The sequence below is a fragment of the Apodemus sylvaticus genome, chromosome 5 (assembly GCF_947179515.1).
Source record: "Apodemus sylvaticus chromosome 5, mApoSyl1.1, whole genome shotgun sequence".
NCBI lineage: Eukaryota > Metazoa > Chordata > Mammalia > Rodentia > Muridae > Apodemus > Apodemus sylvaticus.
The window spans coordinates 112,906,406-112,929,829 of NC_067476.1; the positions used below are offsets into that span (position 1 = coordinate 112,906,406).

Here is a 23,424-nt window from a genome sequence, read left to right on the forward strand (position 1 = left end):
CAGAGAATTAGCAGAGCAGCCTTGGCTTTTAATCAAAGAATAAGCTTTTCTCTCTTATTTATATCTTCCCAAGGATCCAGGTCACGGATTCCCTCCTCCCAGCAGGCGAGCTGTGCTAGGGAAGTCTTACAAGATACCCAAAGCTAAACATGACTTTTCCAGGGAGGTATATCAGACAGTCATGACACTTGTCTTCTACCTCAAAGCTCAGGCCTCCCACCGTATAGGTAGGAATGTTTGCATACATTGAAGGAAATAGATGCACTAGAGGGACGCCCCAACTCCCAGATTCCCAGTGGTAACAAAGCACTCGGCATCTGCTTGGGGAGGAACAGCTGAGTCCGGCTTGCAAAGCATCTATCTCTGTTCACTGGTTACCTTAGGAGCCCCCTTGGGACCCCCAGTAATAAGAGGAGTGTGTATTCATTTACTAAGGAATTCTTCAAAGATGGAGAGAACCCGAGCTTCAGATGAGGCTGTGTGGGTTCAAAGCTATCTTCCTAGAGCTCAGGGTTCCTCAGTACAAGCAAGGCCTGTGCTGGGTATGTGCAGGGATTGTGTAGGGTGTGGAGTGATGGGTGGCGTCCCTGTAAGATCACAACCCAGCACCTGTGGATCTAAAGGGCAGTTGTGGTCCCAGGACTCTTCTCATCTTTCCTGAAGGAGAAGAGACAACCTGAACTAGGTATCATGATTCCTGGACTCTGGTCTGGACACTGCAGCTTTCCTATCATGGTCCTTCAAGTGGCTCTGAGTTCCCATGTACTTGAGGGCTGTAAGTGGTAAGAATGGCTGGCCAGAGTAACCATTAGCTCCTCCCATTCTCCCCGATCCGCTTCTCATTAGTCTTGTGACCTTCCTGGGCCTGTTCCTCCTGTAGTGCAGCCCTCAACTCCATGTTTCAAAGACATCTTGGCTGGATCCACTCCCACGCCGGACACCTTCTAGGTGCAAACCAAAGCAATTACTGGGTGATTATGTGTCTCAAGGATGTCACTGCTGGGGCGAGGAGGCCACGCCTCTTCTCTGGAACTCCGACTTCACTGCCTAGTCGGAGTGCCCGTGATGTTCTTCATCGATGTGGATCTGACTGGAGATCCTGACGAGCTACACACTGCTGCACAGGGACCAGGCGTTCATCTAGGTGTTGCATGGCAGGTGAGTGGGCAGGGGCTGGGGACCTCAGGCGATCGGTGTCCCTGCGAGGAGCTTTCACACTTGCGGGACAAGAGGGGTGCTGTTTGGGATGAAGCGTTGATCATTGCTTGTTAGGATTTTAGATTTGGTTAGTCCACAAGATATTCTCCCATAGTCATAAAGAAATGGAAGCACTAACCCCAAACCACCCTGTCAGTTATGGCCACAGTTCAGCGAGGGTCAGACCTGTCCCACAATATCTGTTGAACTGAAAGAGGCAGGAACTGAAACAAGAGGGAAGAATTCACATTTACACACACACACACACACACACACACACACTCTCTCTCTCTCTCTCTCTCTCTCTCTATATATATATATATATATATATATATATATATATCTGGGGACCATGGGCCAGATGAGACATAGAAAAAAACTTCATGAGGAAACTCGTGAGCTACGTCCTCTCCTAATTTGAGCCCATGCTCTTGAGAGCAAGAACAATTTTCTCTGAGGTAAAAATAATCAAATGACCTTTAGATGAGATTTACCCTTGATGCCTCATCTGAACTATAGGAGATATAATACAGATGATTTCACAGGCCTGCTAGGAGGGGATCCTCCTTCACTCTGCCTCACAATAGCTCATTTGGGCCTAAAATACAGTAGATTCAGAAAATGTGTCCCCACAACACAGCTTCAACATGGAGAATAGGAACAGTTCACCTGTTAGGTTCTGGAGCCCAGTAAGGAGCGCAGCAGAACCAGGAACCCACAGTCCGAGATCTCTAAGGGATGGTCCCAGCTTTATACCTTCTATTTTCCACTGTTCAACAAAGTCAATGCTGGGGCTTCACTGTCAGATCTGTAACTTTTTTGATAGGTGACTACTTGTCTCCATCTATAAAACACGGGGGTAAAGGGCTAGAGAGATGCCCAATAAGTAAAGGCTTGCTGTGCAAACAGAGGAGCCTGAGTTCAAATCCCCAGAACTCAGAAGGCATGTGAAGCCAGCCACAGTGACACACATTCATTATTCCCAACATTCTACACTGAGACAGAGAAGGGAACAGGAGAAGCCCCAGAGGCTCACGGACCAGCCAGCCTGGCACACATAGCAGCAGACAACAGACACTTAGTCCCCAACAGTGCAGAAGGTGAGAACTGGCATCCGAAGATGTCCTTTAATATCCAACATGTATGCCGGGACTAACTCACACAAATGCAAACATACATGCACACATCATAAACATACATACACACACATGAAATTAAATATGGGAGTGAGGGATAAAATACCCAGCGTATAAACTGAATGCGTTATTGAATTCAATTCCTCAGGCTGTCTGGACCTCCTTCCTTTTTTGGAGTGTTCACTCTGTAGAGCATGGATCCATTAGATACCAGAGCCTGACAGCAAGTATGTCAATTACAAAAAAAGACCCTCCCTCCTGCCCCGGCCAGGCAGACATCTCTAGTTGATCTCAGGGCCCTTTCCTGCAGAGACTGTATATGGTCCCAGAATTCTCTTAAGTATGACTCTTCAGTACTGCTACCAGTATATAATACTATCAGTATTATCAAATGCAATGAGACCCTTTAGCCATTGATGAATTATAACAAACTTTCAGATCAGAAGTTTGAGGTGGTGAAATACTCCATGTAGAATTGGCTCTTAGTAACCATCGGTTGAATGTAATGGCCCACTGCCTACTTATATGAGAGACACTGGTTTCCAACAGCACCAGGAAGGAAAGGGCGATTAAGCAGTAGCCACAGGAAGGCCTTAGGCAACTCTCCAGCTAATCATGTAGCTAGGAGCTCAGGCGCTACTGATGCATACTAAGGGCAGAGTTATAATGGGGCCCATTAAAAGGCAATTATGCGGAGGCCCGAGTCTGGAAGATGTCACCAGCTTCAGGAGGGTTTCTGTGTTCAGGCTCACTAGGTGCCATGCCAGGCTGAGACAGAGAATTGTCACTTAGCTCTGTGGTGTCATTGTGGTGTGAGAATCTAGGGTAGGCGTGGCGATCACGGCAGAGATCAGGTGAGTGGGACACAACTATGTGTGTGTGTGTGTGTGTGTGTGTGTGTGTGTGTGTGTGCCTTCCTGTTATGCTGATCCTTAGGGACAGCTGGTAAATACATAAGCTAGAAGAGGCAGGGATGAGGTGGGCAGGGACAAATATGAGGGGGTGAGGGGCAAAACGGGAGTAACCTGAAGTGTGATGGCCTGTTTCTAGAATTCTTGTCCCTGGAGCTGGAGAAATGACATGTTAACATTCAAACGAGAGAAAATGTCTCTTGACCACTTTGAGCCCAGTGTCTCCATAGCAACAGAATGGATTGAGCCAAGCATCAGTCCAAGGCAGGCAGGCAGAAACCTCAGCCAGGGCTGAATAAGACAGAATGAAGAGAAAGCCAGTCCAATGTGTGTGTGTGTGTGTATGAGTTGTGGGTAGGAAGGCAAAGAGAAGGAAAGTGTGTTTTGGGAAGGAGATGACAATCTTAAAAGCTCCATGCTCATAACTGTGGGTCCAGAACTGTGCTAAGTGCCTCATACACAGGAAATACAACCCCTCTAGTTGGAACCTGCTGTTCTACAGTGTTTGTTAATGGCTTCTCCTTCCACTCTCAAAATCTCCTTGCTTAACTGGTACAGTCGGTCGTTGCCTACCTTACTCAATGCTTCTCAAGCCATAGAAGGAAGGTGTTATAGCCACCACTTCCCAGGAAAGGAAATCTAAACTGCTCAGGCCCACCTATTTTCACAGGGCCACATGACTCACAATGGCGTTAACTAGTCGAACACTGCAGTGGCAGCCAGGAGGTATTGCACAAACACTGAAGACAGTAAAGCGATTAACAACATGTTTGCTGAGTTTCTAGGATGTGTCAGGTGATGTTCTGAATACTGTGGATTATCTCATTTAATCCTCTATGCTCAGTGGCAGGATTATCAACAAACTGCTTCTTCCACCAGGAGCCTGAGTTTCAGAGGGATGCACTAGCCTGCTTCAGCTCACACATCCCAGAAGGAATGAAACCTCAATTGGAACTCAACTGGATACCTCTGAGTTCATAGTGCCTGACCCAAATTCAAAGAAAGAGCAAAAGGGGAAACACAGGAAAACTGTGGGGAGGAGGGGTGTCTGTGGGGAGGAGGGGTGTCTGTGGGGAGGAGGGGTGTCTGAGGGGCTTGTGGTGTTCTTACTATGCTCCTATCTCTCTGCCTGGTGGGCACAGGCTCTGACCCAGGGTCTGGGCCTGGTATTGGATGCTCACCCTGTGCATCCCTGAGGGAGAAGGCCTAGGGGCTGGTAATGTTTCCGAGTTGTCCTCAGGCCTTAGGTTCAGTCCACCAGAGAAGTTTCCAGATAAGGTATTGCCCATCTCAGCCCCTCCCTGGCACCTGGAGAGGAGCTGTATAACCATCTTCACATCTGCACATTGATTAGAAGATCCAGGAGCACTTGAGGACCAGAGGTACTTGTTTGAGCAGCTAGCCACAGACTCCCCAAACTGTAAGGTCCTACTGGGTCATTTCATAGACTGAACCACTGAGGCCCAGAAGAGAGGAAGGAGTTTGCCCAGGTCCCACCAGGACTTCACAACAGTTCTGCCACTCTTGCCAGAGGATACGTATATAGCTTGCTGCTTGTCCCATGACTTTTCAAAAGTAAGAAGTTAAGGAGAAAGATAGAACTTATCATAGGACTTCTTGCATCAGGAGCTATGGGATGGGCAGCTGATAAAGGGGGCGGGATTCTGGTCCTATCCCATACAAGGAGAGAGAGAGAGAGAGAGAGAGAGAGAGAGAGAGAGAGAGAGAGACTGGGATTTATCCACTTCTATCTACTTACCTAATCTAATATTCATGGCACCTCTGTTAATTCCCAAGCCCTAACCTGGACTCCTAAGGCCCAGGGAGGTTGGAAGCCAGGGATGAGCTTCATGAATCTTTTAGTACGGAGGAGAAAAACATAAGCAAACAAGTCTAAAGCATCCTTGAACCTGGGTTACAGACAAGCTTTGGTTTCAGATAGCAATATCTAGGCTAAGATGAATGGCAAGCGATCTGAGTGATTTTGACAAACCACGCCCTGCAGATGTGTCTGCTTCCTTCTCCTCACTGCTCCATCAGGTGTTTCCCTTCAGATCTGGGTCTCCCTGTTCCCCTAGCTAGGGGAGGACCTCAGGACAGGATTGTAATCACCAGAATGGTGGCGTTTTCCCTGCCTCCCTGCTCACTGTGTCCTGACTATCATCTCACTGTGATGGGGCAAGTCAGGAGGGTATGATGCTGATGGGTCTGGAGGACTTGGGTCACCTCAGGAGCAACTGCAGGGCCAGATCATACAGATACAGAAATGCTGACCTGGGCTGTGGAGAGGTTTACAGCTGCCACGAGATGACAGGAAGCTTACAATCTCTTCACAAGCACCGAGGCATAAAAGGAGGGACAGAATTGCAGGAGAAGTTGAGAAGCTGAAGGAATGCAGATATTATCAGCAAGATGAAGGGCTTACTAACATGGGGTGGGTAAGCCACTTCTTCAAGGGCTACAAGAATTCAGTGGAAGACCAGTGAAGCAGCTTGGTGGGTACAGTCAGTAATGGTGCTTAGTGTGCAAGCCTGGAAACCAAAGTTCGATTCCCAGAACCCATGTAAGGAGACAGCCAACCCTGTAAAGTAGCCTCTGACCTCCACATGTGTGCTGTGCCCCCATACTCATTATACATGCACATGCCTACCCATACACACATCACACATGCACACAGATAAATATAGACAGACAGACAGACGACAGACAGATAGGTAGATAGATAGATGGAAACAATTAAAGAAAAAGAGGCCCTGAATTTGAGAGACCAAAGGGCATATATGAGAATCTGGTGGAAGGAAACTGGAAGAAATGATATGATTATATTGTAATATCACAAAATTTAAAAATATAATATAAAAATAATTCAAGATCATCCTTGATTATACAGTGAATTGGAGGGCATCCTGGATTGCATGAAATAATGTCAAAGAGAGAAGGATGGAGAGAGGAAGGGAGGGAGGAAGAGAGAGAGAGAGAGAGAGAGAGAGAGAGAGAGAGAGAAACTTGACTCTGATCTGGGAAGCTATGAGAGACAGGAGTAGGGAATAAGGTTATTGGGAGGTGTCTTAGTCATGGTTTCTATTACTGTCCAAATATCATGACCAAGAAGCAAGTTGTGGAGGAAGGGGTTTATTCATCTTACACTTTCCACAGTGCTGTTCATCACCAAAGGAAGTCAGGACTGGAACTCAAGCAGGTCAGGAAGCAGGAGCTGATGCAGAGGCCATGGAGGGATGTTTCTTACTGGCTTGTTTCCCCTGGCTTGCTCAGCCTGCTTTCTTATCAACCCAAGAATACCAGCCCAGGGATGGCACCACCCACAAGGGGCCCTCCCCCCTTGATCACTAATTGAGAAAATGCCCCTCAGCTGGATCTTATGGAGGCACTTCCCCAACTGAAGTTCCTTTCTCTGTGATAACTCCAAACTGTGTCAAGTTGACACACAACATGCCAGTACAGGAGGTAATTATCTTAGCCCTGTCATGCCTCAGGGTGGGTATAAAGGGGGTGGGATTTGATGAGGGTGCATAAGCCTTGGGTCGTGGGAATCTGTGTTGGTTTCCTATTTCTTTGTCACAGATCAAACCAGCACCTATAACCTTCTGAGATATCTGAGTCCTATTCGGAGACAGGCAGGAGAGGGTGGAATAAAGGAGAGATGTGGTGGTTGGGGGAAGGGAGAAGGCGATGTGGCCAAATATTGAGAAATAGCGGGGTTATAAGGAAAACAAATAGCTGGGGAAGGAGGCCTGCGAGCTGGAGGAGTTGGGATGGGGGGAAGGGAGGCTGGGATGCTAGCCTGGACTTTGAATTGTACCTCAGGTTTGTGTGATGCTGAGGGAGCCTGCAGGCCAGCATGCTTTGTTACACTAACAGGTACACAGGTGGCCATTTGTCCCTTCTGCCAGTGGTAAGGGAAATTTGGTAGTGGGGAACCAGGCTAACAGTGAGTCAGCCTGGGAGCAGCAGCCAGAGCAGTGACGGCAGCCAGAGCAGGGAGCTGAGGGAGCTCAGATGCTCAACAAAGCACAAAGAAGAGAGAGAAAACTAGAAGTAGTGTGAGGACCTTAATATTAAGGCTCACTCCCAGTGACATACTTCTGCAAGCAAGGCCACGTCTCCTAAACTTCCTCAACAGTGACACCAGTGAGGGTCCAAGTGTTCCAATGCCTGAGTCTATGGAGGGCATCTCTCCTTCAAGCCACCACATTCCACTCCTTGGTTCCCTTAAGCTTGTTACCACCCTAATGCAGATGTGTGTGATGTAACTTTAAAAGCCCTGACACTCTGTAAAGGTCCAGAGTCTCTTCTGAAACTGAAAGTAATCTTTTAATTGTAACCCCTGTAAAATAGAAAAGCAAATTATATACTCCCGACATATAATAGCATAGAATATGCATTACCACTCCAATAGGGGTGAATGGGGACATAGAAGGAAATACTGGACCAAAGCAAAACCAGAACCCAGTTAGGAAGCCATCAAGTCCTGTAGTTCCATGTCTATTGTCAAAGGTCTTAGATAGGTCTACCCTCTCAGTTTTTCTCCCTGCAACACATATATCTCTCTCAGGCTGGTTCATTCCCTGTATGCATCTCTTCCAGACAGATGTCCCACAGCCCTCACATTTCCAACATCTTTGATCTCCAATGCAATCCAGGCTTCACTCTCACAGCTTAATGCAGTGGCCTATGAGGGCCTCTTCTCCCTCAGGGCCTTCAGAGACTCCCCTACCATATTATCTGACCCCAGAAGCTCTCTGAGACTACATAGGAATAACCCATAACCTATTTATTCTTCCATCCTTCGTGCCCATAAAGCCAGTACTATATGAGCAACACTGCCAAGTCTGGATCCAGTATGGGATAGACCCTGGTCCTCTTAAATCACATCAGCACCAACATTTTTATCCAGTTCCTTTCTGGGGAAAGAGAAATGCTGTGTTCTTTCACAGGTTAGAAGCTTAGCTGGGTGGGGTCTTCCCCCGAGGTGAGGGGGGGGGCTCCCCTTTATTCCAGTGCAGTGCAAACCTCTCCTTAACTGTGCTGTTCTCAACAATTACAGCCTCTCTTCTAGCACATGTCCTGGCTATAACATTAAGCACCTTAGTGCTCCTTTTTTCTCCAAACTATGCATTTTGTATTTATTTTTGGTCTACTTGTTCTTTCTCATTGTAGACCTGCATAAGGGTTATAAATAATTACCATAACACAGATCCAATGTCATGCAATCTCGAAATTTTCTCCACCAATGAGAGCATTTTGTTTTAATTTAGCTTCAGACAAAGTTCTCAGGATAAGGGCAGAAGGCAGACAGATTCTTTGCCAAAATATCACGTGAATGGCCTCTAGCACAGTTGCTCTTAAAATGGTTACTCCTTCCTAAACCTCTTGAGCTAGGTCTCTACAATCCACATTACTGTCAGCATGCTGTCTTCAGAGATCCTGCCAGAAGAGTCTGATCTCTGCCTACACATTCAATAGCTTTTCTAGTTTAAAGTTCCAAGATATTCCACATTCTTCCTAGAGAACAGCATGGTCAGGTTCTTCACAGCAACGGCCCACTGTCTGGTACTAATTTCTGTTTTAGTTACTTTTCTTTGGTTGTAATTGAAAAAAACACCATTGCCCAAAGCAACTTATAGAAGAAAGGGTTTAATTGATGTTGGCTCCAGAAATATCAGAGTCCATCACATCAGAGAAGCATGGCAGCACGTAGCAGGCATGACAGCCAGAGTAGGAACCTGAGAGCTTACACCTCTAAACACAAGGATGAAGCAGAGAAAGTGATCTCAAAGTGGATCAATGCTTTTCATTTCAAAGCCCATCTCTGATGACATAATTCCTCCAGCAAGACTGTGCCACTTAATGCTTCCTAAACAATGTCACCAACTGACAACCAAGTGTTCGGATGCCTGAGACTACGGGGGACACTTCTCACTGAGATCTCAACACCTATCTTCTGACCATGGCACTTGCCAGACCACTGTTCTATTGCCTATGATGCAGGCTCCTCTTATATTCTAGAGTCTTGGATTTCTGGGTAGTGCTTGTGGCATCAAAAGTAAAGACAGCAGAGTACAGGGGTTCCATAAAAGTGCAGACTTGAGCTGGGCAGTGGTGGCACACGTCTTTAATCCCAGCACTTGGGAGGCAGAGACAGGTGGATTTCTGAGTTCGAGGCCAGCCTGGTCTACAGAGTGAGTTCCAGGACAGCCAGGGCTACACAGAGCAACCCTGTCTCAACCCCTCCCCCCCCCCAAAAAAGTACAGACTTGACTGCCTGAGTCCACTCCCCACCGACTGCAAAGTTCTGTGGCTCTTCTTGTTTCCATTTGAGAATTTGAGAGACAAGAGGTCCCTCAAATGGTTAGTGAAGATTAAGAAGACCACATTTCGAAAATACTTAGAAAACTACTGTTTCACAGGAAGTCCAGCTAAATAAAGCCTATTCAGTGTCTCTGCCCACAATTAGTATATTCCTGATAGAAGCAGGAGTCAGGTACCCTTAGGCAGGAAATAACTATTTAAAGACATTTCTATTAGTGATTTCTTGTAGCTATGACAAAATACTTGACAGATTAACTTAAAGGAAGAGAGATTCATTTTGAATGACATTTTTACCACATTTGAGCAGAAAGTCACGGTGTCTGAGAATTTGGCAGAGGATATTTTTACCCCTATGAAGACAAGAAACAGACACAAGAAGAACAAGATACTCCCAAGAACCCATACACCACTCAGTGAGTGACCTATGTCCTCTACCTAAAACCCACCTCCTAAAACTTCCAGAACTGCCGGGCGGTGGTGGCGCACACCTGTAATCCCAGCACTCTGGGAGGCAGAGGCAAGTGAATTTCTGAGTTCGAGGCCAGCCTGATCTACAAAGTGAGTTTCAGGACAGCCAGGACTAAACAGAGAAACCCTGTCTCAAAAAAACCAAAAAGTCCAAAAAACAAAACAAAAACTTCCAGAACCTTCAGCACCAGAACCAAAATAACACCACCAGCTGGGGACAGAGCTGCCAACACATTGGGTGGGGCACATTTTATATCTGACCCATAATAATATTATTTCAATTTCATATCATATCATTACATTTCTCACATTCTATGTTCTTTTTAAAATGTGAGTGATATATCAAGAGGTAGAGTGTTTCCTATCCTTGAATCTGTGCAACCTGTTGTAAGTGTCTTAAGTAACAGAGTAGTAGACTTCTTAGCTCATAGTGCAGAAGGTTTGGTAGCCTCCTCCTTGGTCTCTTAAATCACTTGCCTAGAGAGAAACCACGTGTCTTAAGTATAAAATACTTAGGCCCAGGGAAAGTCCCAGGTGGAGAAGAACTAAAATCCTCAACTTAGATCCAGTTCTCCAACCTTGTAAGCTAAGCACATTGGAAGTTGGTCCTCTAGCCCCAAACAGGCCTTCAGATAAGACCAGTCCAGCTGATGTGTGACTGCACCCATAAGGAACTCTAGGTATGCATTGGCCAGATGAGCACTGAGCAAATTCCTGACTCACAGAAACCACACGTTCTAATTTACTTTCTGTCGCTGTGGTAAAACACTGACCAAAACCAACTCAGGAAGGAACCGGTTTACATTATTAGCTTACAATTCCAGGTCACAGCCCATCATCAAGGGAAACCAAGCAGAAGCTGAAGTCAAGAACCCAGAGATAGGAACAGAGAGACCATACCTCTGCTTACTGGCTTGTTTCCCCTGACTTGCTTAGCTACCTTTCTTATACAGCCCAGACCCACCTACCTAAGGATGCTAGAACATATGTGGGAGGGGTCCTCCTATATCAATTAACAATGAATAAAATTCCCATATGACATGTATGATATGATATGTATGGCATGATACTGGCCAATATGCTGGAGGCAATTCTTCGATTAAGGTTCTAGTTTCCCAGACAACTATAGTTTCTGTCAAGATGACATGAAAAAAACTGGCACAGAGTATAAGACAGCAATTCTGGCTTCCTTCAGCTAAACTCTGGGTTAAGGAAAATGGTTAAACAGCAATGTATTGCTAATACTCTCTTGTCACTAATTTCTTAAAACTAATTTGATGCATATTACTGAGTCCAGTTATCATTTTAAAATTGTCACACTCTAATTAATACTACAAAAGGTAAATAAAAAATCAATTTTAGTTCAATATAGTTAAGTATATGAATGCTTATTGCAACTTGGTTAGAATGCATGGCCTTCTGGTCAGGCGACATGTAAAGTACCACGGGTCACCAGCCACAAATGCAGACTTACTGCTTCCTGTGGGGTGTAGTGGGGACCAAATCCAACTCAAACAGTGTCACCATTCATGACAGAGCATTTTGGAAGGCCCCAACAATAACTAAATACCTGACATAAAGGAGGGAAGGTTTATTTTGGTTCATGTTTCAGAGGATTATAAAAGTATCTTTTATTCTCCTGATGTAATTGTCATGTTGAAGGTTTATTGCCTCTGTCTGCTAACCTAGGCCTAGTCCTGGAGGCTTCTAGCCTCCATACAACCTTAGCTAGGCCTAGAATGTTTTCAGCCTCTAAGACTTACTGCTCAGTAAGATCACCCTTTCTAGTTCTTTCTGAACTCTAACTGGCTGGGTCAACTCAGCTGTTCTGGCTCAAACTCCTCTCTAAATTGAATGGTTCAGTCTGGCTTCTCCCAGATTCTCAATGAATTTCTCTGCTTGGCCTCATACTAACTTTGGCAACCTGTTCTAATCTGACTTCTTCTCATTCTCTGGGTCTTTCTACCTTCATCTATGTCTAGCTTGTTTTCTCTTCTACTGTCTGTAAAGCTCTCCAGGTAAAACTGCTCTCTCTCTCTCTCTCTCTCTCTCTCTCTCTCTCTCTCTCTCTCTCTCCCTCCCTCTCCTGCTCCCTCTTATAACTTCCCCTTCCTCTCTCTTCTCATAAGTTTGGTGTACCCTATTCTGTCAAATATTTCTCTAATTTGTCACTTTGTCTGCTACTCAATCAGACATCACTTTCAAAAACAGGTGCCTTCTTCTACAAACTAACTTTAGCTTCATTGTTTGGGATTAAAGGTGTGTACTAAAGGTACATCTGTATTCCAGCCAGAGGGATTAAAGGTATGCACTAAGGTTAAGCCACACCACAACTAGAAACAGGTTTTTCCAGTAAACAACACAATCTCAGGGTTCAGCGTGTGATCAAATATCCTGCAACATTTCCCTTTTTGGTTTGAACTAAAAATTGTACACAGTTTAACTTTTACAACAGATACAATTATCAATCCTGTGAATTTAACAGTCTGAATGTCCTTATGAAGGTCTGTCGGTGCGATGACCCTTCATAACTGCAGAATTGATCATATGTCTTCAGCAACAGATTGTTATAGCAGCAAGGTTTTCCATCTGCCAGTCTGACAAGCAATCTGTCCTTTTTCACTCAGTTTGTTGAGCTGCCCCTATGCAAGTTGTCCTCATTGTCTGAGTTGCTGCCTTTCTGGATTTCTTCCTTCCTGTGTCTTTAATGTAGAAGCCTCTCATACTTAGGTTGGATCTTTATCAATTTTGATGGATCCATAGTCTTTCACCACCTGTGGAAATACAGAAGAAAAAAAAAAAACCCTTCCCTAATGTAACGCATTCCCTGACTGACTCCCATCCTGATGTTAAAACATCTTTAAAGTATACAGGTTGATCTAATTTAGCAGTTTTTCTATAATCTAGTGTCTTTCAGCTGATCTTATTTCCCCTTTCTGTTTATCAAGGTGAAATGAGATCTTTCTAAGTCCACACATAAACTAGACACTTTAGGCACTTGCATTCCATGCCAGGCCCCACACCAGTGAGTGCCTGGCTTCTCAGCATTGTCAGCAGGCTGTCTATCTTGATCCTCAATTTCATTAGGTACCATGGGTTCACAATTAAACACTTCCTGCTCTTTTACATCCTCAGTCTTTTGTCTCTCAAACCTTTATACTATCATAGCTAATTTTCTTGCTGTACAGCTAATTTTTAACCTTTTTTGAAGGAAAAAATATAAAGATTGAAATTAAAAGTTGGGAGGAGTTTACTTCCGTGGTTAAAATTGCAATGAGTACAGCAATGGCTTTGTCTTTCTTTTCTTTTTTCTTTTCTCTCTTTTTTTCTTTGTTTACTGATTTTATTTGCAGGACACACTCAGGGTATAAAATAATTTTTTAAAACAGGGTTTAGGGTCTGCCCCAACACAGTTATAACTTACCAAGCACAAAAGCCAACACATAAAAATAAACATACAAATTGAAGAGAAAGGGGTTTTGGGGGGGGTTGTTTTGTTTTGTTTTGTTGGTTTTTCAAGACAGGGTTTCTCTGTGTGGTCCTGGATGTCCTAGAACTCACTCTGCAGACCAGCCTGGCCTCAAACTCAGAAATCCACCTGCCTCTGCCTCCCAGGGTGCTGGGATTACAGGCGTGCACCACCACGCCTGGTGAGAAAGGGCATTTCTATCCCCTCAACTCCTACCCTTTGTTTAAGGGATCTGAAATGGAGTTTCATTTTTTAATCCAGGAAGAGTCCATCTATATAATTAAAATTCTCCTTTGTTGTTGCTTACTGTAACTCACTGTCTCAGAGACCCTGTGTCATTCCTTGCTCTGGGCTTGAAGCTCCCACCACTTCTTTGGAGTCTCCCAAGTCAAACTCAAAGAACTGATGCTTTCTCTAGAGACAATCCCAGGCAAATTTCTCCTCTGCAGCTTTCTGTCAGATGCCTCCTGCCCCCTTCGATGTTTCTGTCAAATGTCCTCTGTTTTCGGCAATATTGGTGGACTTTCTCTCTCTCTCCAATTGCATTGGGGGGGGGGTCAGATGTAAAAAGGTAACTTTTATTCACCTGATGTAATTGTCATTTTGGAAGCTCACTGCCTCCTTCTGCTAACCTAGAACTAGTCCTGGAAACTTCTAGCCTCTGTATAGTCTTATCTAGGCCTAGAATGTTTTCAGCCTCTGAGACTTGCTGCTACAGAGCTCGCCCTTTCTTGTTCTTTCTGAACTCTGGATGACTGCTTCAACCTGGCTGTTCTTGCTCACACTCCTCTCCGAGCTGTTATTCAGTCTGGCTTTTCTCCCAGCCTCTGACTGAATTGCTCTGCTTGGCCTCAAACTAACCTTGGCAATATGTTCTAATCTTCTGGCTCCTTCTTGTTCTCTGGGTCCTTCTGCCTTCACCTGTGTCTAGCTTGTTCTCTCTCTCTCTCTCTCTCTCTCTCTCTCTCTCTCTCTCTCTCTCTCTCTCTCTCTCTCTCTGCAACCTGTCTCTGTATAACTGTCCTGGTAAAACTACCTCTCTACTCTTTCTCTGCTCTGCTCTCTCTTAAGTCGCCTCTCCTTTCTCTCTGTTCTAGTGAGAACTGGGAATATCCTGTTCTGTCAAATCTTTCTCTGATTCATTACTTTGGCTGTCACTCGTTTAGACATCACCTTCAAACATGGCTGCTTCCCTCTACAAACTAAATTTTACCTTCATGGTTTGGGGTTAAAGGTGTGTACTAAGGCTGAGCCACACCAGAACTAAAAGCAGGCTTTTCCAGTAAACAACAGAATCTCGAGATTCACAGTATGATCAAATATCCTGCAATAGAGGATTCAGTTTGGCTCTACATGTGCCTGAGGGCAACATCTTCGGGTCAGGAATATGTGACAGAAGAGATCTGTTCCTCTTGAGGTGGACAGGAAACAGGGGGCCAGGAATAGAAGAAGGAATGTATTAATATGACTGTACATGGATATACAAGTACCACAGCCTGTTCCTCGTCTCCCTCCAAGTTTTGGTGGTCTGTTGCTTGTGACAATCCCCCCCCAGCAGGTTTTCCTCAAACTGTCAAAAAATCACTGTAGACTGTTGGGTCCCCAGTTTTCAGCAGGTCACTCTATACCTAAACAAATAGACCTTAAATAGACAGAGAATGAGGATTCTGGGATTGGGGTCAGATTCATCACTCTGTCACCTAGAGTGGCTCTACCAACTGAAGATTTATCCTCAATGCTACCTTCCCAAAGAACTTTTGTTTGTCACTCTTTAGACTGCCCTTTTGTCATTGTCCTGTCAGTTCCTGTGCCCCTAACAGCATGTATCCTAAACAGTAATTAGCCAAGTTTGGATTCAACTCAGGTGATGTCCCTGCTCATTTGGGACGTAATAACAAATCATTGTTTATTTCTCATGTTTTGAGTGCTCTAAATGAGAAGAAGTTGTCCTCATGGCCTCCCCTGTGGCATCATTATCCCCATCCTGTTTGTATGGGGGTGGGGGAGTTGGTTGGTTTTTGGTTTGGTTTTTTTGTTTGTTTGTTTGTTTTGCTAGTTTGTTTGAAGCTTGGGGTTTTGGGGTGTTGTTGTTGTTGTTTTTAATATTTTTATTTTCTATATTCTTTGTTTACATTCCAAATGATTTCCCCTTTCCCAGATCCCTCCTCTCCCTATGTCCCATAAACCTTCTTCTCTCCATCCCTTCTCCAATCACCTCCCTCCTTTTTCTCTGTCCTTATATTCCCTTCCCATGCTAGATCAATCCTTTCCAGGATCAGGACCCTCTCCATACTTCTACATGGGAGTCATTTGTTATGCAATTTGTGCCTTGGGTATTCAGGGCTTCTGGGCTAATTAATATCCACTTATCAGAGATTGCATTCCATGTGTATTCTTTTGTGATTGGGTTACCTCACTTAGGATGATATTTTCCAGATCAAACCATTTGCCTAAAATTTTTGTGAATTCATTGTTTCTAATTGCTGAGTAGTATTCCATTGTGTAAATATACCACATTTTCTGTATCCATTCCTCCTTTGAGGGGCATCTGGGTTCTTTCCAGCTTCTGGCTATTATAAATAAGGCTGCTATGAACATAATAGAGCATGTGTCTTTATTGCATGCCGGGGAATCCTTTGGGTATATGCCCAGGAGAGGTATAGCAGGGTCCTCTGGGAGTCTCATGTCCAGTTTTCTGAGGGTTGTTGTTGTTTTATGTCAGCATCTCACTACATAGCCCAGGAACACACTGTGTAGAACACACTATGTGTAGAGCACACTCTCAGAGATCTGCCTACCTCTACTGAGATCCTAGGCCTAGTATCACAAGAACTCTAAGTACTGTTGATAACAAGATCCACTAGCATGCCATGAGCAGATGGATCCACACTGGCACGATGAAGTAGATGGACGACAGAGTCAGGTACAGAGGAAGCTGCCTCACTTCTCTCTACTTCCTGCTCAGGGGTCAGGATCACCAAGGTGGACTGGCAGCATTCAGAAAATGGTGCTGCCCACCACACCCAAGATTACCCTTGCCCTGAGCTGGTGGTTCGAAGGGGCCAGTTATTCAGTCTCACCCTGGATCTGAGTAGAGTCCTGGACAGCGACGAGGCCCTCATCTTCACCGTGGAGACAGGTAACTGGCCTTGCCTGAAGCCCTGGTGGTCCACAGACTACCCTTTTTATGACCAGTAACTTGAGATCCTTTAGTCAGTAGCCTGGGCTATACGAAAAGTGAGTCTTTGGGAAGTGGGCCCAATCTTGAGGGCCTCTGATAGCAGTCTCTATGGGAAAGGTAGGAAATGCCACCTGCCCACAACAGCCAGCTGGGTGAGGTGACCTCTCTGGAGCCCTGTGTATGGAGAGGAATCCAGGGCTCATTATGAGCATGGAAAATAGTCAGGCACTTTTGGAATCCAAATTCGTCTTTTCTTTCCCAGCTAGATAAAAGGCCAGCACTACTTTCTTCTCAGCCCAAGGATGGTTGAGAGCCAGGGCCTACTCTGTCCCAGAGCTTCCTGAGCTTGGCCAGTTCCTCCTTTTACTGCCTCCCCCATATTGGGGGATAAAGTCTGGGCTTCTAGACTATAGATTTTCCTCTTCTCTAAGTGAACACTTTTAGGAGACAGAGTCTCTTGATCCCTTCTCCTCCCTGCCAGGACCCCACGCATCTGAGGCTCTCCACACCAAAGCCATATTCCAGACAGCAGAGCTAGAAATAGGTGACACCTGGACAGCTGTAAAAGAGGAGCAGACAGAGAATACAATCACCGTCAGTCTCTCCAGCCCTTCCAATGCAGTCATTGGCCGATACCTGCTGAGTGCCAGGCCCTCTTCCCGCCGGAAACACAGTGACCGGAAGCTGGGCCAGTTTATTCTCCTGTTTAATCCCTGGTGCCCAGGTAGGAACTGCCACATCTGAGACTGAGGCAGGCCTACGGGGGTCGGGTGGGGGGAATGGAGGGGGTGCTCAGAAGCAAGTCAAGGGATAGGAAAACAAAGCCCAAGGGCTGGGATCAGGCAGAGGTCCCCAAAATCAGGCATGACAATAAAGTCATTGGAGAGAGGCAGGAAGCTGGAGGTTTCTCATGCAAGAGGCCAGTCGGGAGCTGAGAAAAATGGAGAGGCTCAAGGGTGGGTTATGGTAGTAGCAGCGGTGGTGGGGTGTCAGTCAGGTCTACTAAGCTGCATCCCTCAGTGAGGCCGTTTCCATCCTGGAGCGGTAGGAATAACAGGACCTGACTCTTGTAGAAGTGACAGAAATTCAATTGGCTGGCACTGCAACATACAAGTCACATCCCAGGCCTCAGCAAGGAGTAGCTAAGATCGGGACCTTACGAATGTTGGGAAAATATGTGGCTACCCTTGCCAGGTGGAACATCAGACATACCAGGATTCAAGGGCTTAGCCCTGCTTGGGGGGAAAAATCCAGAAATATCCAGAAAAAGTGAGTCTTAGCAGAGAGAGGCATAGAGCCAGTAAGCCCCCTGCCCTGTCCAGACCAGGTCAGCCTCTAGGCTCTGCCATATTGCTAAGATCCTCCCAGGACAGTAAGAACAAAGCCCCCACCCACATGGGGTCTGCTGACTGCTTTTCAGAGGACGATGTGTTTCTGGACTCAGAGGAGGAGAGGCAGGAGTATGTGCTTAACGACAGTGGCGTCATCTTCCGAGGAGTGGAGAAGCACATCCGAGCCCAGGGCTGGAACTACGGGCAGGTCTTCAGGGGAGCAACCAGACAGGGTGGACGGGGCAGTCTTCAGGGGCACAACCAGACTGGGTGGACCGGGGCTGGGGTGTTGGGGCACAACTAAATGGGGTGGACAAGGCTGGGGTGTCAGGGGCACAACCAGATGGGGTAGACCGGGCCTGGGGTGTGGTAAAGGCAGACTAGGAGACTTCTGTCTGCCCATCTCTTCCTAGGAGAGGCAAGCTGGGCCAACTCTTAAGGCAAGCAAACCCATTCATTCATTCACCCAGCTACCATCCCCTGTGCCAAGGCCTGTCCTGAACCCTTGGAAAGGGGGAGCTAAGTTAGATACAGTTTGGAAGTAGAAGTCAGTTCTGTGTGGACATATAAGTCGCTTCAGTCAGGGATTGTCAAGCACGAGCATAAGTCACTGGAGGTCTAAAGTTACAGGTGGTGTGGAAGCAGGCCTAGAAATCTGTGCTCTAAATAAGTACCCAAATCGTGCTGACACTGTGGGTTTAGGACTCTGCCTTGAGAGCCCCCTCCACTATCTGTAGAGAACTGGTTCTATACCCACTGCAGGCCCCAAAACCCACAGATGCTCAAGTCCCTTCTCTAAGAGATAGAGATTTTTATGGAGCCTGAACACCTGTATGTGTTCAGGCCTCTCTAAGTCACTAACGCCTAAAGCAGTAGAAATACTAGACAGCTGCACTGCATTGTCCAAGGAACGACAAAGAAAAGTGATACACACACACACACACACACACACACACACATTCAGTTCAGACGCAAGGATAGGCAGTTCAGTAGAAGGTGAAAGGATTCACATCTGGGATGATAGATAGTAGGTTCAGATCCCTGTCGGAGTTAGGGAAGACCTAGATGGGGGAGGGGAGCAGCCCGAGCAAGTGGGAGTAAGAAATCAAGGGAGTGTAGACTCTCCTAAAGGACTCTGGGACTTGACTGTCCACCTAAGAACAGGCTCAGGCTCAAAAGCATCAAGGGCCCCAGGTCAGCAGTAATACCTTGGAAGTTTAGAATCCATTGAAAGAGTTAGCACCCTTAGCTACACTTCTATACCACAGGAGCCCAGGGCTGTTAAACCTTCTGGATTCTCAAAGGACATTTGCGTGGAAAATCCTAGTTGTTAAGTGTCGTCAGCTGATCCAAGAGTACATGAAACATGTAGAAACATGTAGAGTGTGTCAGTAAGATGGATGTGTGGATCAGGGACCATCATGAGGAGTCATGGGAAGAACATGGGAAGGTTGAAGGTTCCAAGATGACCCTTTGAAGAAGGAATTTAATGTCCCCAGGAGGAGTTGGTGTAAACTGGTACAGACATGTGCAACAGATGAGACAGGGTTGGGGGAGGGCCTGGATAAGACTCTACCTCTGAGCACAGCTTCTCTGGGAGCAGTTTGAAGAAAACATCCTGAACATCTGCCTCTCCATCCTGGACCGAAGTCCTAGTCACCAGGATGACCCAGCCACCGATGTGTCCCACCGCCACGACCCAGTCTATGTCACCAGGATTATCAGTGCCATGGTAAGGAGACCATCGCCATCCTTACAGCCTGCCTTCAAGGATCCCCCAAACCAGTCTCAGCACCGCACCCCAAGAGTCTCACTCAGTCTCACCTCTTGCTTTCTTCATTGCTGCATAACTAACCATGCCCCAACTCTATGCTATCAAACACCCCGTGTTACAGCCCATTCAGTAGGCCAAGAATTTGGCAGGACACCATGGGAATGGCTCCTGGATGCTGCAGTTTGGGGTTCCCAGATGACCACAGATGCCCATGTGGTTAGGTATTATCTTCAGCCTCTGACTCTGGCAGTCGGTGGCTCTTTGTTTTCTGCTCACCCCATGCCTGCTGGATTTCCCAGACCTCACTCCACCCTCTAGGCTGGAGGGGACTAGAAACTGGGACTAGCCAGGAATCTCGCTTCTGTGATCAAAGCAACAAAGCAAGGACATTTCTGACAAAGGGGTAGGAGCCCAGATCCCACTTCTCCAGGGAAGGAGTGCCCACTTTAACTGATCGTAAGCTAGAGGCCACATGCCACAAAAAGAAGGAAGAGAGTCTACTATTTGAATTGGCTTTGTTTTTTTTTTAATTAAAATACAATTACATCACTATGCCCTCTCTTTCAGCCCTCTGATACCTCTCACGTACCTCAGCTTTCTCCCTCTCAAAATCATTGCCTCTTTTCCCCATTGTTATTGATATGTGTACATGTATGTGTGAATATACAATGCTTAAATATATAATATATAAATACAGCCTGCTCAGTCTGTTTAGTGTTGCTTGTGTATATATGATTTCAGGGCTGACGACTTGGCACTGGATAATGGATTAGGGAACTCATCCCTAGGGAAAGACTGTCCCCCGCCCCCACTCGTAGTTGTCTGGAGTTCTTAGTCTTAGGTGGGCTCCATGAGATTTCCCCCTTGCGTGCTAGCATGTCTATGGCTGCTGTACTAGTTTAGGCAGCCATTCTGTTGAGGAATCATAGGTGACGCTTCCAGGTCATGTCTAGGAGATACAGTCTCACAGCAGATTCCCTGGGCCTCTGAGAGAGCCTACAACTGTACAAGTGTTGAGGTCGTGCTTGGGGACTTGGGATTCTAAAAGTAAAGCTGTACTTCTTAGATGGTCTCAGTTCCCCAGGACTTTAGAATGATAATGGAGGCCAGAGAGTCAACACCAGTGAAAGGTCCCAGACTGGGCATACCGCAGCCCGGTGACAGACACATAGTCTGTGAGTCTAAGCCCCGAATTCATAATCGATTTGAGCAGGTCCCTGAATCTCTGAACTTCACTTTTCTCCTCTGAAAAAAATACAGGAGGATAAAGGGTTTTATACTGCAGACCTAAAGCAAGTTAATCCTCTAGACATAAAATCCTTGGGACAGTGCTTGATGCACAGTAGTGTTCAACAGGTACCTCACTGCAACTATGGTTACAGTACCACTAATGGTCCCTAATTTAGCTCACATACAGATATTTGAAGCAGGAAATATTCCCAAATCATAGATGACTTTTGACAACAGACTATCCAAATTGAAGATAATTGAAAAGTGTAAATAATATTAAAAGTAGGCTGTTTTAATTTTGTGTATGGGGAGGTGCTTAGATCAAATCCTAGGCCACTTGCATGCTAATAATGTAATCTACACTCCAGACACACACACACATACATGGTATTTTAAGAAAGCAGATTACCCTAATTTTCAGGCAACTTAAAGGCACAGAGTCACCCTATTGGCTTGGGATTCCAAAGCTTGAAGATGAGTTTACAATGAGAGGAGACGCCTGCCCAGTGACTGACTTATACCTTCTCTGCTCAGGTGAACAGCAACAATGACCAAGGTGTGGTACAAGGCCAATGGCAGGGCAAATATGGTGGTGGCACCAGCCCACTGAACTGGCGTGGCAGTGTGGCCATCCTGCAGAAGTGGTTCAAGGGCAGGTACAAACCAGTCAAATATGGTCAGTGCTGGGTCTTCGCGGGAGTCATGTGCACAGGTATGGAAAGACTTCCAAGCACACATACACATCTTAAATTTGCATGGGCTTACATAGAATTGCGTATGTTATAATCAGTTTGCATTAATGAAGAGGAAATAGAGATCTGGTTAAGGAAGAGAGGAACCAAACAGTTCATTTATTCAGCATTTCGGTCTTTTGTTTGGCATAAAGCCTCCCTCTGCCTGTCTCATTGGGTGTTGCCAGTCAATCCCTGTGGTCCTCAGATTCCCTCAGAAAGACACAGCGTTGTCCTGTGGACCTAGAGCCTGCCTACCAAGACAAGGGTGACAGTAGCACTCACAGAAGCCCTCTGAGAGAGCACAGAGGACTTGGTTCTGAGGGAGGAGCTCAGCAGCAGAGAGACTGGGGACTGAGGCCAGAGACAGCGTAGCCTGCAGCAGGCTCTCCGCTCCTCAGTCCTCAGGTGTCTGGGGATCGCAACCAGGGTGGTGTCCAACTTCAACTCAGCCCATGACACCGATGGCAATCTGAGTGTGGACAAATATGTGGACTCTTACGGCCGAACCCTGGAGGACCTGACAGAAGACAGCATGTGGTAGGTCCCAGGCCACTGAGAACCGGGGTCAGGAGCCACCCGACCCAGTGCTAAGGGCTCGATCCCCCTCTCTCCTCTCCTTACACAGATATTTCCTCCTGAGGTTGTCACCTCCCTTTAGCTCCCAGATGGTTATCAATGTATTTTTTCCATGAGAATGGCCTCCCCAGGGGAGTTTCATTGCCCCTTAACCCCAGCTTAGTAGAACAGGAGTCTGGATTCTTTCTGATGCTTGCTTCCTGTGTGGCTCTCCAGGTGACACCACCACTCCTAATCTCATGATCTCACTGTGAACATAGGAAGATGAACATAGTCAAGATGGCCTCACCAAGGCCCACACAATGTCTGCACAGCCTGTACCCTACCCCACCCTTCCATCTGTCAGGCCCGAGATAAACACACTAAGAAGTTCCTGTTTCCTGGCCTTTGTATATACTGTTCCCTTACCCAGAAGGCTGTTCCCTTTGGTCTTTCTCTGGCTAATTCATCTGCATATAGACCTCACGTTAGTTATCTTTTACCTAGAGTAGGTTTCCAGCAGCCATTCTCTAGTACAAGCCCCTAATTTTCTGCACAGAATTTATTATAGTATTTGAGGCTCCCTATCTGCCTCCTTCATTAAAATGGATAGACACACATATATACACAAGGCTATACACAGAATTACACACATATTCACAAACAGAAAAACATACATAAATACACAGAGACATACATAGACACACACGTACATGCATGTAAGCACGCAAAAACAAAACATACAGCAACATGCAAGTAGGAATATGCATAAACACAAAAAGACACAAGTATGCAAAGATGAAGACGCATAAACACACACTTATACAGATATGCAATGCACATATATTCACAGGTACACACATGTACATACAGACATACACTCACTCACATACACATACGTAAAAACATGCATAACAACTACTACTATGATATCCTGCCTTTTGGCCTGGCAAGGCAGCACAGGATTGTGATTCTAGCACTCCAGGGGCTCAGAAAGGAAGAAGATCCAAGCTCAGCCTGGCCTACATGAGGAGCTACAGACCAGCCTGGCCTTCGTTAGCCAGACAGTGTGAGTGGCACAAGGCAAGATCTTTGGCCTTATTTGCAG

The 23,424-nt window shown here is 46.0% G+C and overlaps 1 protein-coding gene across 1 annotated transcript in view; it reads left to right on the forward strand.

Moving 5' to 3' along the window:
• Positions 1–3,930: 3,930 nt before the first annotated feature.
• The window catches only part of Tgm6 (transglutaminase 6), a 29,557-nt gene continuing 10,063 nt past the window's right edge, over positions 3,931–23,424 (forward strand). The window contains exons 1-7 of the mRNA XM_052181691.1: positions 3,931–3,970; positions 16,477–16,650; positions 17,174–17,416; positions 18,113–18,231; positions 19,627–19,755; positions 21,562–21,739; positions 22,160–22,298. Of these exons, the coding sequence (XP_052037651.1) occupies positions 3,931–3,970; positions 16,477–16,650; positions 17,174–17,416; positions 18,113–18,231; positions 19,627–19,755; positions 21,562–21,739; positions 22,160–22,298 (1,022 nt within the window). The remainder of the gene's footprint in view (positions 3,971–16,476; positions 16,651–17,173; positions 17,417–18,112; positions 18,232–19,626; positions 19,756–21,561; positions 21,740–22,159; positions 22,299–23,424) is intronic.